The sequence below is a fragment of the Oncorhynchus nerka genome, linkage group LG14 (genome assembly GCF_034236695.1).
Source record: "Oncorhynchus nerka isolate Pitt River linkage group LG14, Oner_Uvic_2.0, whole genome shotgun sequence".
In the NCBI taxonomy this organism is placed as follows: domain Eukaryota; kingdom Metazoa; phylum Chordata; class Actinopteri; order Salmoniformes; family Salmonidae; genus Oncorhynchus; species Oncorhynchus nerka.
In genome coordinates this window covers 88925120-88940119 of record NC_088409.1, presented here as the reverse complement: position 1 = coordinate 88940119, position 15000 = coordinate 88925120, and the positions used below count along the sequence as shown (strand labels likewise).

Below are 15000 nucleotides of genomic sequence, written 5' to 3'. Positions count from 1 at the left end.
TTGGCCTAATTCTGCCCTGCATGCATTGTTTGTAGTTTTCCTCTGGACATGTAGGACAATCTTACAGAACTCTGCATGCAGGGTTTCAATGGGGTGTTTGTCCCATTTGATGAAATCTCGTTTTGCAAGTGGACCCCACACCTCGCTGCCATAAAGTGCAATTGGTTCAATGACATATTCAATCAGTTTTAGCCAAATATAGGTATTTCAATTTGGATTAGCTTTTTAATGGCGTAGAATGCCCTGCGTGCTTTCTCTCTCTGTTCATTCACTGCCTCATTAAGGTGTCCAGCTGAGCTTATTTTTAAACCTAAGTAATTGTAGTGTGTGCAGTACTCTATATACTTTGTACCAATTGAGAACGTTGGTCTAATTCCCTGAGATCTGTATCTTCTCTGGAAAATCATTATTTTAGTATTTTTGGGGTTTACTTACTGCCAGGGCCCAGGTCTGGCAGTACTGCTCTAGCAGGTCCAGGCTCTGCTGTAGGCCAGGGCCCAGGTCTGGCAGTACTGCTCTAGCAGGTCCAGGCTCTGCTGTAGGCCATGTGCTGTGGGTGACAGCAGGCATAGGTCGTCTGCGAAGAGTAGGCATTTAACTTCTGAATTGTGGAGACTAACACCAACATCAATGTATATATTGCCAGGATATATTGATGTAATTATGTCATATGTTTTACCCCCTACACCACTTTCAATAACTTTGTAGAACAGTCCTGTATTCCAAATAGAATCAAATGCTTTTGGAAGTCGATAAAGCAAGCGTATATTTTGGTATTATTTTGGTGGACATGTTTATCTATCAGGGTGTGTAGGGTGTAAATATGATCAGTTGTGCGATGTTTTGGTATTATTTTGGTGGACATGTTTATCTATCAGGGTGTGTAGGGTGTAAATATGATTAGTTGTGCGATGTTTTGGTATAAATCCAATTAGTCTTTTACTCAAGACATTGTGCTTATTAAGGAAGTTGAGAACTCTTACATTTATAATACTACAGAAAACCTCCCCCAGGTTACTGTTCACACAAATGCCTCTGGAATTGTTAGGGTCACATTTGTCTCCGTTCTTAAAGATTGGGGTTATGAGTCCTTGATTCCAGATGTCAGGGAAATAACCTACACTCAGGATCAAATTAAACAGTTTTAATATAGCCAATTGATATTTTGCACTAGTGAGTTTGAGCATCTCATTTAGGATGCCATCAGGTCCTGTGCTTTTATGGTTCTGAGTGTTACGTTTATAGAGTTTTAAAGTCTCACAGTAATGAAGGCGTAATTCACCATTATTTGGGTCTGGAGGTGTTCTAAGTTTTTTCCTTATAATTTTACAATCTGCATCAAAACCAGTTGTCATCTTGTTTAGTTTTTTTAATCAATTTCAATTGTGCTTCTTTTGCTGTTTGCCTGAATATATAGTTTGTTTTTTACTGTTAGATTGATGCCTTCTTCACTGTGAGTGAATGTGGAATCCAGAAAGTTATCTAAGAGTGTCTGGATATTTTGGTTCCAGGTTGCTTTCTGGTTTTCTTCTGTGCTGTTTTGGGCCCATCTGTATGAATGACTGATGTTGACCAGCTGACTGGGCTGTGAATGTCTGATGTTGTACAGCTGACTGGGCTGTGAATATCTGATGTTGTACAGCTGACTGGGCTGTGAATGTCTGATGTTGTACAGCTTACTGGGCTGTGAATGTCTGATGTTGTACAGCTGACTGGGCTGTGAATGTCTGGTGTTGTACAGCTGACTGGGCTGTGAATGTCTGATGTTGTACAGCTGACTGGGCTGTGAATGTCTGATGTTGTACAGCTGACTGGGCTGTGAATATCTGATGTTGTACAGCTGACTGGGCTGTGAATGTCTGATGTTGTACAGCTGACTGGGCTGTGAATGTGTGGTTGTTTCCATGTCTGTTCTTTTGAGGAACAACGTAATTTGGCTGTGATCAGACAGAGGTGTTCACTGTCAAGCAATAGTGAATGAGCTGGGAGAGAAAGGGTCAATGTCTGTAATCATATGGTCTGTGGCCAAGAGGTGAGCAGTAGGTAGTAACCTACCATTGACAAAGTATAGACCAAAGTATAGACCAAAGTATAGACCAAAGTATAGACCAAAGTATAGACCCAGGCTTCTACAGACCTGCAACAGATCCCTTCCGTTGTTGTTGACGGTGCTGTCACTGTTGTTTCTATGGGGGAGATGAAGACAGTTAGAGACACTATGGCCTGTTATAAAGCTGTCCCCTCGTGTGGTCTGTCACTGTTGTTTCTATGGGGGAGATGAAGACAGTTAGAGACACTATGGCCTGTTATAAAGCTGTCCCCTTGTGTGGTCTGTCACTGTTGTTTCTATGGGGGAGATGAAGACAGTTAGAGACAGTATGGCCTGTATGGCCTGTTACTAAAGCTGTCCCTGTCCCATCGTGTGGTCTGTCACTGTTGTTTCTATGGGGGAGATGAAGACAGTTAGAGACACTATGGCCTGTTATAAAGCTGTCCCCTCGTGTGGTCTGTCACTGTTGTTTCTATGGGGGAGATGAAGACAGAGACACTATGGCCTGTTATAAAGCTGTCCCCTCGTGTGGTCTGTCACTGTTGTTTCTATGGGGGAGATGAAGACAGTTAGAGACACTATGGCCTGTAATAAAGCTGTCCCCTCGTGTGGTCTGTCACTGTTGTTTCTATGGGGGAGATGAAGACAGTTAGAGACACTATGGCCTGTTATAAAGCTGTCCCCTTGTGTGGTCTGTCACTGTTGTTTCTATGGGGGAGATGAAGACAGAGACACTATGGCCTGTTATAAAGCTGTCCCCTCGTGTGGTCTGTCACTGTTGTTTCTATGGGGGAGATGAAGACAGTTAGAGACACTATGGCCTGTAATAAAGCTGTCCCCTCGTGTGCTCGTTAGATCAGGTAGTGTTCCTGTGCATTTGTGTCCCCACAGATGAGCGCATTTCCCTGGGCCTGGAAATGGCACGTCTCTTCCTCAAGGGTGGGGAAGATCTCCTCTGAGTAATATGGGGATTCTGGGGGGGATCTCCTCTGAGTAATATGGGGATTCTGAGGGGGGATCTCCTCTGAGTAATATGGGGATTCTGAGGGGGGATCTCCTCTGAGTAATATGGGGATTCTGGGGGATCTCCTCTGAGTAATATGGGGATTCTGGGGGATCTCCTCTGAGTAATATGGGGATTCTGAGGGGGATCTCCTCTGAGTAATATGGGGATTCTGAGGGGGGGGATCTCCTCTGAGTAATATGGGGATTCTGAGGGGGAGATCTCCTCTGAGTAATATGGGGATTCTGAGGGGGGGAGGGGATCTCCTCTGAGTAATATGGGGATTCTGAGGGGGGGGGGGATCTCCTCTGAGTAATATGGGGATTCTGAGGGGGGAGATCTCCTCTGAGTAATATGGGGATTCTGAGGGGGGAGATCTCCTCTGAGTAATATGGGGATTCTGAGGGGGGAGATATCCTCTGAGTAATATTGGGATTCTGAGGGGGTTATTTTTTCAATTAGATGTTGTAGTTCGGATTTGTACCAAATGATCAGTCCTCCAGAGTCTCTGCCTCTATTGACAGAGCTGTGTTTCTGTGTCAAACTTACACCATGTCTCCTGCAGAATGATGACGTCAACATCTTTAAGGTTTTTGTTGAACTCCAGTGCTAAACTCTTCAGTCCAAAGGTTGATGAGTTTAGGCCCTGAATGTTCCACATGCTGACTGATAGGTTGATGAGTTTAGGCCCTGAATGTTCCACATGCTAACTGATAGGTTTATGAGTTTAGGCCCTGAATGTTCCACATGCTCACTGATAGGTTGATGAGTTTAGGCCCTGAATGTTCCTCATGCACACTGATAGGTTGATGAGTTTAGGCCCTGAATGTTCCACATGCTGACTGATAGGTTGATGAGTTTAGGCCCTGAATGTTCCACATGCTGACTGATAGGTTGATCAGTTTAGGCCCTGAATGTTCCACATGCTCACTGATAGGTTGATGAGTTTAGGCCCTGAATGTTCCACATGCTGACTGATAGGTTGAAGAGTTTAGGTCCTGAATGTTCCACATGCTGACTGATAGGTTGATGAGTTTAGAACCTGAATGTTCCACATGCTGACTGATAGGTTGATGAGTTTAGGCCCTGAATGTTCCACTTGCTGACTGATAGGTTGATGAGTTTAGGCCCTGAATGTTCCACATGCTAACTGATGGGTTGATGAGTTTAGGCCCTGAATGTTCCACATGCTGACTTATAGGTTGATGAGTTTAGGCCCTGAATGTTCCACATGCTAACTGATAGGTTTATGAGTTTAGGCCCTGAATGTTCCACATGCTCACTGATAGGTTGATGAGTTTAGGCCCTGAATGTTCCTCATGCACACTGATAGGTTGATGAGTTTAGGCCCTGAATGTTCCACATGCTCACTGATAGGTTGATGAGTTTAGGCCCTGAATGTTCCACATGCTGACTGATAGGTTGATGAGTTTAGGCCCTGAATGTTCCACATGCTAACTGATAGGTTTATGAGTTTAGGCCCTGAATGTTCCACATGCTCACTGATAGGTTGATGAGTTTAGGCCCTGAATGTTCCTCATGCACACTGATAGGTTGATGAGTTTAGGCCCTGAATGTTCCACATGCTGACTGATAGGTTGATGAGTTTAGGCCCTGACTGTTCCACATGCTCACTGATAGGTTGAGTTTAGGCCCTGAATGTTCCACATGCTGACTGATAGGTTGATGAGTTTAGGCCTGGAATGTTCCACATGCTAACTGATGGGTTGATGAGTTTAGGCCCTGAATGTTCCACATGCTGACTGATAGGTTGATGAGTTTAGGCCCTGAATGTTCCACATGCTGACTGATAGGTTGATCAGTTTAGGCCCTGAATGTTCCACATGCTCACTGATAGGTTGATGAGTTTAGGCCCTGAATGTTCCACATGCTGACTGATAGGTTGAAGAGTTTAGGTCCTGAATGTTCCACATGCTGACTGATAGGTTGATGAGTTTAGAACCTGAATGTTCCACATGCTGACTGATAGGTTGATGAGTTTAGGCCCTGAATGTTCCACTTGCTGACTGATAGGTTGATGAGTTTAGGCCCTGAATGTTCCACATGCTAACTGATGGGTTGATGAGTTTAGGCCCTGAATGTTCCACATGCTGACTTATAGGTTGATGAGTTTAGGCCCTGAATGTTCCACATGCTGACTGATAGGTTGATGAGTTTAGGCCCTGAATGTTCCACATGCTGACTGATAGGTTGATGAGTTTAGGCCCTGAATGTTCCACATGCTGACTGATAGGTTGATGAGTTTAGGCCCTGAATGTTCCACATGCTGACTGATAGGTTGATGAGTTTAGGCCCTGAATGTTCCACATGCTGACTGATAGGTTGATGAGTTTAGGCCCTGAATGTTCCACATGCTGACTGATAGGTTGATGAGTTTAGGCCCTGAATGTTCCACATGCTGACTGATAGGTTGATGAGTTTAGGCCCTGAATGTTCCACATGCTGACTGATAGGTTGATGAGTTTAGGCCCTGAATGTTCCACATGCTGACTGATAGGTTGATGAGTTTAGGCCCTGAATGTTCCACATGCTGACTGATAGGTTGATGAGTTTAGGCCCTGAATGTTCCACATGCTGACTGATAGGTTTATGAGTTTAGGCCCTGAATGTTCCACATGCTGACTGATAGGTTGATGAGTTTAGGCCCTGAATGTTCCACATGCTGACTGATAGGTTGATGAGTTTAGGCCCTGAATGTTCCACATGCTGACTGATAGGTTGATGAGTTTAGGCCCTGAATGTTCCACATGCTGACTGATAGGTTGATGAGTTTAGGCCCTGAATGTTCCACATGCTAACTGATGGGTTGATGAGTTTAGGCCCTGAATGTTCCACATGCTGATTTATAGGTTGATGAGTTTAGGCCCTGAATGTTCCACATGCTGACTGATAGGTTGATGAGTTTAGGCCCTGAATGTTCCACATGCTGACTGATAGGTTGATGAGTTTAGGCCCTGAATGTTCCACATGCTGACTGATAGGTTGATGAGTTTAGGCCCTGAATGTTCCACATGCTGACTGATAGGTTGATGAGTTTAGGCCCTGAATGTTCCACATGCTGACTGATAGGTTGATGAGTTTAGGCCCTGAATGTTCCACATGCTGACTGATAGGTTGATGAGTTTAGGCCCTGAATGTTCCACATGCTGACTGATAGGTTGATGAGTTTAGGCCCTGAATGTTCCACATGCTGACTGATAGGTTGATGAGTTTAGGCCCTGAATGTTCCACATGCTGACTGATAGGTTGATGAGTTTAGGCCCTGAATGTTCCACATGCTGACTGATAGGTTGATGAGTTTAGGCCCTGAATGTTCCACATGCTGACTGATAGGTTGATGAGTTTAGGCCCTGAATGTTCCACATGCTGACTGATAGGTTGATGAGTTTAGGCCCTGAATGTTCCACATGCTAACTGATGGGTTGATGAGTTTAGGCCCTGAATGTTCCACATGCTGATTTATAGGTTGATGAGTTTAGGCCCTGAATGTTCCACATGCTGACTGATAGGTTGATGAGTTTAGGCCCTGAATGTTCCACATGCTGACTGATAGGTTGATGAGTTTAGGCCCTGAATGTTCCACATGCTGACTGATAGGTTGATGAGTTTAGGCCCTGAATGTTCCACATGCTGACTGATAGGTTGATGAGTTTAGGCCCTGAATGTTCCACATGCTGACTGATAGGTTGATGAGTTTAGGCCCTGAATGTTCCACATGCTGACTGATAGGTTGATGAGTTTAGGCCCTGAATGTTCCACATGCTGACTGATAGGTTGATGAGTTTAGGCCCTGAATGTTCCACATGCTGACTGATAGGTTGATGAGTTTAGGCCCTGAATGTTCCACATGCTGACTGATAGGTTGATGAGTTTAGGCCCTGAATGTTCCACATGCTGACTGATAGGTTGATGAGTTTAGGCCCTGAATGTTCCACATGCTAACTGATGGGTTGATGAGTTTAGGCCCTGAATGTTCCACATGCTGATTTATAGGTTGATGAGTTTAGGCCCTGAATGTTCCACATGCTGACTGATAGGTTGATGAGTTTAGGCCCTGAATGTTCCACATGCTGACTGATAGGTTGATGAGTTTAGGCCCTGAATGTTCCACATGCTGACTGATAGGTTGATGAGTTTAGGCCCTGAATGTTCCACATGCTGACTGATAGGTTGATGAGTTTAGGCCCTGAATGTTCCACATGCTGACTGATAGGTTGATGAGTTTAGGCCCTGAATGTTCCACATGCTGACTGATAGGTTGATGAGTTTAGGCCCTGAATGTTCCACATGCTGACTGATAGGTTGATGAGTTTAGGCCCTGAATGTTCCACATGCTGACTGATAGGTTGATGAGTTTAGGCCCTGAATGTTCCACATGCTGACTGATAGGTTGATGAGTTTAGGCCCTGAATGTTCCACATGCTGACTGATAGGTTGATGAGTTTAGGCCCTGAATGTTCCACATGCTAACTGATAGGTTGATGAGTTTAGGCCCTGAATGTTCCACATGCTGACTGATATGTTGATGAGTTTAGGCACGGAATGTTCCACATGCTGACTGTGTGTGTGTGTGTGTGTGTGTGTGTGTGTGTGTGTGTGTGTGTGTGTGTGTGTGTGTGTGTGTGCGTGCGTGTGTGTGTGTGTGTGTGTGTTTAGTGCAGTTTAGTGCAGATGTATTGGAGGAGCTGTTTAATCTCACTTAATCCTACAGGGTTCTCCTGTCCTCTGACGACCTCTGCGTAGCTGCGCCGGTCCTGCTGTTGGGCCCTGTGGAGTGGAGGAGGGCCAGTTCTGGGCCGTGGGGCTTCCTCTCTGGTCTGGTAGGGGTGGTGGTCTGGTGCGGGGTAGTAGGCTGGGCCCGGGCCAGTCTGGCTAAGCCGATGGAAGTGGTGATGCTCTCGTGGTGGGTGGGGTCTGTGGGGTGCGCTGGGTCTGGTGTGGCATTGAGGGGGCCTGGGGCTCCTTGGTGGTGCAGTGGTCTGGTAGGGGTCTCTCTCTCTCCTCTCTCAATTCAATTCAATTCAAGGGCTTTATTGGCATGGGAAACATGTGTTAACATTGCCAAAGCAAGTGAGGTAGATAATATATAAAGTGAATATATAAAGTGAAATAAACAATAGAAGTGGTTTACCCAGACATCTCCATTTTGGAGAAGTGGTTTACCCAGACATCTCCATTTTGGAGAAGTGGTTTACCCAGACATCTCCATTTTGGAGAAGTGGTTTACCCATACATCTCCATTTTGGAGAAGTGGTTTACCCAGACATCTCCATTTTGGAGAAGTGGTTTACCCAGACATCTCCATTTTGGAGAAGTGGTTTACCCAGACATCTCCATTTTGGAGAAGTGGTTTACCCAGACATCTCCATTTTGGAGAAGTGGTTTACCCAGACATCTCCATTTTGGAGAAGTGGTTTACCCATACATCTCCATTTTGGAGAAGTGGTTTACCCAGACATCTCCATTTTGGAGAAGTGGTTTACCCAGACATCTCCATTTTGGAGAAGTGGTTTACCCAGACATCTCCATTTTGGAGAAGTGGTTTACCCATACATCTCCATTTTGGAGAAGTGGTTTACCCAGACATCTCCATTTTGGAGAAGTGGTTTACCCAGACATCTCCATTTTGGAGAAGTGGTTTACCCAGACATCTCCATTTTGGAGAAGTGGTTTACCCAGACATCTCCATTTTGGAGAAGTGGTTTACCCAGACATCTCCATTTTGGAGAAGTGGTTTACCCATACATCTCCATTTTGGAGAAGTGGTTTACCCAGACATCTCCATTTTGGAGAAGTGGTTTACCCAGACATCTCCATTTTGGAGAAGTGGTTTACCCAGACATCTCCATTTTGGAGAAGTGGTTTACCCATACATCTCCATTTTGGAGAAGTGGTTTACCCAGACATCTCCATTTTGGAGAAGTGGTTTACCCAGACATCTCCATTTTGGAGAAGTGGTTTACCCAGACATCTCCATTTTGGAGAAGTGGTTTACCCAGACATCTCCATTTTGGAGAAGTGGTTTACCCATACATCTCCATTTTGGAGAAGTGGTTTACCCAGACATCTCCATTTTGGAGAAGTGGTTTACCCAGACATCTCCATTTTGGAGAAGTGGTTTACCCAGACATCTCCATTTTGGAGAAGTGGTTTACCCAGACATCTCCATTTTGGAGAAGTGGTTTACCCATACATCTCCATTTTGGAGAAGTGGTTTACCCAGACATCTCCATTTTGGAGAAGTGGTTTACCCATACATCTCCATTTTGGAGAAGTGGTTTACCCAGACATCTCCATTTTGGAGAAGTGGTTTACCCAGACATCTCCATTTTGGAGAAGTGGTTTACCCAGACATCTCCATTTTGGAGAAGTGGTTTACCCATACATCTCCATTTTGGAGAAGTGGTTTACCCAGACATCTCCATTTTGGAGAAGTGGTTTACCCAGACATCTCCATTTTGGAGAAGTGGTTTACCCATACATCTCCATTTTGGAGAAGTGGTTTACCCATACATCTCCATTTTGGAGAAGTGGTTTACCCATACATCTCCATTTTGGAGAAGTGGTTTACCCAGACATCTCCATTTTGGAGAAGTGGTTTACCCAGACATCTCCATTTTGGAGAAGTGGTTTACCCATACATCTCCATTTTGGAGAAGTGGTTTACCCAGACATCTCCATTTTGGAGAAGTGGTTTACCCATACATCTCCATTTTGGAGAAGTGGTTTACCCATACATCTCCATTTTGGAGAAGTGGTTTACCCAGACATCTCCATTTTGGAGAAGTGGTTTACCCAGACATCTCCATTTTGGAGAAGTGGTTTACCCATACATCTCCATTTTGGATAGATAATTCTTGGTGTTGTTGTTTGTTTAGTGTTTTCCAATTTTCCCAGAAGTGGTTAGAGTCTATGGATTCTTCAATTACATTGAGCTGATTTCTGACATGCTGTTCCTTCTTTTTCCGTAGTGTATTTCTGTATTGTTTTAGTGATTCACCATAGTGAAGGCGTAGACTCAGGTTTTCCGGGTCTCTATGTTTTTGGTTGGACAGGTTTCTCAATTTCTTTCTTAGATTTTTGCATTCTTCATCAAACCATTTGTCATTATTGTTAATTTTCTTCGGTTTTCTATTTGAGATTTTTAGATTTGATAGGGAAGCTGAGAGGTCAAATATACTGTTAAGATTTTCTACTGCCAAGTTTACACCTTCACTATTACAGTGGAACGTTTTACCCAGGAAATTGTCTAAAAGGGATTGAATTTGTTGTTGCCTAATTGTTTTTTGGTAGGTTTCCAAACTGCATTCCTTCCATCTATAGCATTTCTTAATGTTACTCAGTTCCTTTGGCTTTGATGCCTCATGATTGAGTATTGCTCTGTTTAAGTAGACTGTGATTTTGCTGTGGTCTGATAGGGGTGTCAGTGGGCTGACTGTGAACGCTCTGAGAGACTCTGGGTTGAGGTTAGTGATAAAGTAGTCTACAGTACTACTGCCAAGAGATGAGCTATAGGTGTACCTACCATAGGAGTCCCCTCGAAGCCTACCATTGACTATGTACATACCCAGCGTGCGACAGAGCTGCAGGAGTTGTGACCCGTTTTTGTTGGTTATGTTGTCATAGTTGTGTCTAGGGGAGCATATGGGGGAGGGAATGCTGTCACCTCCAGGCAGGTGTTTGTCCCCCTGTGTGCTGAGGGTGTCAGGTTCTTGTCCGGTTCTGGCATTTAGGTCGCCACAGACTAGTACATGTCCCTGGGCCTGGAAATGATTGATTTCCCCCTCCAGGATGGAGAAGCTGTCTTCATTAAAGTATGGGGATTCTAGTGGGGGGATGTAGGTAGCACACAGGAGGACATTTTTCTCTGTTAGGATCATTTCCTTTTGAATTTCTAGCCAAATGTAGAATGTTCCTGTTTTGATTAATTTAATGGAGTGAGTTAGGTCTGCTCTATACCAAATTAGCATCCCCCCTGAGGCCCTTCCCTGTTTCACACCTGGTAGTTTGGTGGATGGGACTACCAGCTCTCTGTAACCTAGAGGGCAACCAGTGGGTCCGTCTCCTCTATACCAGGTTTCTTGCAGGATGACAATGTCTGTATTACTGATTTCTTTGGTGAAGTCTGGGTTTCTGCTCTTTAGGCCAAAGGCAGATGACCTCAGGCCTTGGATATTCCAGGATGATATAGTGAAGGCTTTTTGTTCCATAGAGTGTCCAATGTTGTTGGTCGTGGTTTGTCTCTCTCTCTCCTCTCTCTCTCTCTTTCTCTCTCTCTCCTCTCTCTCTCTCCTCTCTCTCTCTCTCTCCTCTCTCCTCTCTCTCTCTCTCTCTCTCTCCTCTCACCTCTCTCTCTCTCCTCTCCTCTCTCTCTCTCTCTCTCTCTCTCTCTCTCTCTCTCCTCTCTCTCCTCTCACCTCTCTCTCTCTCTCTCGCCACTCTCTCTCACCTCTCTCTCTCTCTCTCTCTCGCCCCTCTCTCTCTCTCTCTCTCCTCTCTCTCTCCTCTCTCACCTCTCTCTCCTCTCTCTCTCGCTCTCTCCTCGCTCTCTCCTCTCTCTCTCTCTCTCTCTCTCTCTCTCTCTCTCTCTCTCTCTCTCTCTCTCTTCATCTTTCACCATTCATATGTAAAACTGCCGGTGTGATTGCTTCAAAGGGACTCATGTATTCTAATGAAAAAGGGGGAAGTGTAATGAACTGAACAAGATGAGACAGAAGCCCCGTTTATACCTGGTTCTAACATGCGTCTGTTGTCCTGATCCTGTCCACATTCTGATTGTGCCCACATTTGTCGACAGGTCAAAAGATGCATTGTTAACTGATTGTGATTAGATATTCCTGACCACCTCTGGAGGTCGAAAATGCATCATGTACGGACATCCTTGAAGTGTAAACATATCCGGACCAGGAAAGTGTATACATTTGGTAAAACGTCACGGTTGTCTCACCCTCACAAAAAACAATCCCACTGGCCGGTTGAATGAAGATCTTCGTTAGAAGCCAAGAGCATAGATGCCACTGTCCCATACCGCAGGAAAATAAAGATATTTATGAAGAGATCGTTTCCCGAATAGAGAAAACGTGTTTTCCCGTTCCAATGTACCTTTAGCTCAAGGTATAATGTGGAGACACATTTTATTATTACCAAAAAGCAGGCGGTGTTTCATAATATTAGATACAGGTTGTTCTAATTGGTCTCTTTCTTTCTCCCTCCCTCCATCCTAATCCTTCTCCCTACATCACCCCCCTCCCTCCCATCATCTTCCCTTTCCTTCTGTACCTCCCTCCCTCCCTCCATCTCTTCCCCTCCATCCATCTCTTCCCCTCCCTCCATCTCTTCCCTTCCCTCCATCTCTTCCCCTCCCTCCATCTCCCCCTCCCTCCATCTCTCCCTCTCCCTCCATCTCTTCCCCTCCCTCCATCTCTTCCCCTCCATCCATCTCTTCCCCTCCATCCATCTCTTCCCCTCCCTCCATCTCCCCCTCCCTCCCTCCATCTCTCCCTCTCCCTCCATCTCTTCCCCTCCCTCCATCTCTTCCCCTCCATCCATCTCTTCCCCTCCATCCATCTCTTCCCCTCCCTCCATGTCTTCCCCTCCCTCCATCTCTTCCCCTCCATCCATCTCTTCCCTTTCCTCCATCTCTCCCACCCTATCCATCTCTTCCCCTCCATCCATCTCTTCCCCTCCCTCCATCTCTTCCCCTCCATCCATCTCTTCCCCTCCCTCCATCTCTTCCCCTCCATCCATCTCTTCCCCTCCCTCCATCTCTTCCCTCCCTCCATCTCTTCCCCTCCATCCATCTCTTCCCCTCCCTCCATCTCTTCCCTTCCCTCCATCTCTCCCTCTCCATCCATCTCCCCCTCCCTCCCTCCATCTCTTCCCCTCCCTCCATCTCCCCTCCCTCCCTCCATCTCTTCCCCTCCCTCCATCTCTCCCTCTCCCTCCATCTCTTCCCCTCCCTCCATCTCTTCCCCTCCATCCATCTCTTCCCCTCCATCCATCTCTTCCCCTCCCTCCATGTCTTCCCCTCCCTCCATCTCTTCCCCTCCATCCATCTCTTCCCTTTCCTCCATCTCTCCCCCTCCATCCATCTCTTCCCCTCCATCCATCTCTTCCCCTCCCTCCATCTCTTCCCCTCCATCCATCTCTTCCCCTCCCTCCATCTCTTCCCCTCCATCCATCTCTTCCCCTCCCTCCATCTCTTCCCCTCCCTCCATCTCTTCCCCTCCATCCATCTCTTCCCCTCCCTCCATCTCTTCCCTTCCCTCCATCTCTCCCTCTCCATCCATCTCCCCCTCCCTCCCTCCATCTCTTCCCCTCCCTCCATCTCCCCCTCCCTCCCTCCATCTCTTCCCTTCCCTCCATCTCTCCCTCTCCATCCATCTCCCCCTCCCTCCCTCCATCTCTTCCCCTCCCTCCATCTCTTCCCCTCCATCCATCTCCCCCTCCCTCCCTCCATCTCTTCCCCTCCCTCCATCTCCCCCTCCTCCTCCCTCCATCTCTTCCCTTCCCTCCATCACTCCCTCTCCATCCATCTCCCCCTCCCTCCCTCCATCTCTTCCCCTCCATCCATCTCCCCCTCCATCCCTCCATCTCTTCCCCTCCCTCCATCTCTTCCCCTCCATCCATCTCCCCCTCCCTCCCTCCATCTCTTCCCCTCCCTCCATCTCTCCCTCTCCATCCATCTCCCCTCCCTCCCTCCATCTCTTCCCTTCCCTCCATCTCTCCCTCTCCATCCATCTCCCCCTCCCTCCCTCCATCTCTTCCCCTCCCTCCATCTCCCCCTCCCTCCCTCCATCTCTTCCCCTTCCTTCCGTACTTCCCTCCCTCCCTCCATCTTCCCATCCTCTCTTTTTCTGTCTTTCTCCTCTCTGGTTCTCTCCCAGAGCGGGAGTCATTGCGACAGCAGTATGCCCAGGACACTAAGATGGGCTTTGTGATCAATGCCATCTACTCCATGGCCTATGGGCTCCATAACATGCAGCGCTCACTGTGCCCAGGCTATCAGGTGGGTGCTACTGGACTGGAATAAACACAACCTACTGTCACTATTATTGTTGATATAGGATGGTGAGGATGAAGAGGATGATGGTGAGGATGATGAGGATGATAATGTTGATGATGATGATAGTGATAATGATGATGATGATGATGATTGTGATCCAGGGACTGTGTGACGCAATGAGACCAATAGATGGCGCTACACTGCTGGACTTCCTGATGAAGACGAACTTCACAGGCGTGTCTGGAGAGGGCATCCTGTTTGACGAGAACGGAGACTCACCTGGCCGGTGCGTGTGTGTGTGTGTGTGTGTGTGTGTGTGTGTGTGTGTGTGTGTGTGTGTGTGTGTGTGTATGCATGTTTGTGTGTGTGTGTGTTTGTGCGTGTGTGTGTGTGTGTGTGTGTATATGTGTATATGTGTGTGTGTGTGTGTGTATATGTTTGTGTGTGCGTGTGTGTGTGTATATGTTTGTGTGTGCGTGTGTGTATATGTTTGTGCGTGCGTGTGTGTATATGTGTGTGTGTGTATGTTTGTGTGTGTGTGTATATGTTTGTTTGTTTGTGCGTGCGTGTGTGTGTGCGTGCGTGTGTGTGTGTGTGTGCGTGCGTGTGTGTGCGTGCATGTGTGTGCGTGTGTGTGTGTGCGTGTGTGTGTGTGTGCGTGTGTGTGTGTGCGTGTGTGTGTATATGTGTGTGTGTCTCAATAGGACACTGGCTGTGATGATCTCATCCCATGTACACTACATGACCAAAAGTATGTGGACACATGCAATTCGAACATCTCATTACAAAATCATGGGCATTAATATGAAGTTGGTCCTCCCTTTGCTGCTATAACAGCCTCCACTCTTCTGGGAAGGTTTTCCACTAGATGTTGGAACATTGCTGTGGGGGACTTGCTTCCATTCAGCCACATGAGTAATA

At 46.4% G+C, this 15000-nt stretch overlaps 1 protein-coding gene across 1 annotated transcript in view; it reads left to right on the top strand.

Annotated features, from left to right (window-relative positions):
• Positions 1-15000, top strand: part of LOC115142226 (metabotropic glutamate receptor 5-like) — a 130238-nt gene that overhangs the window by 91085 nt on the left and 24153 nt on the right. The window contains exons 7-8 of the mRNA XM_065000518.1: positions 13961-14082; positions 14241-14365. Of these exons, the coding sequence (XP_064856590.1) occupies positions 13961-14082; positions 14241-14365 (247 nt within the window). The remainder of the gene's footprint in view (positions 1-13960; positions 14083-14240; positions 14366-15000) is intronic.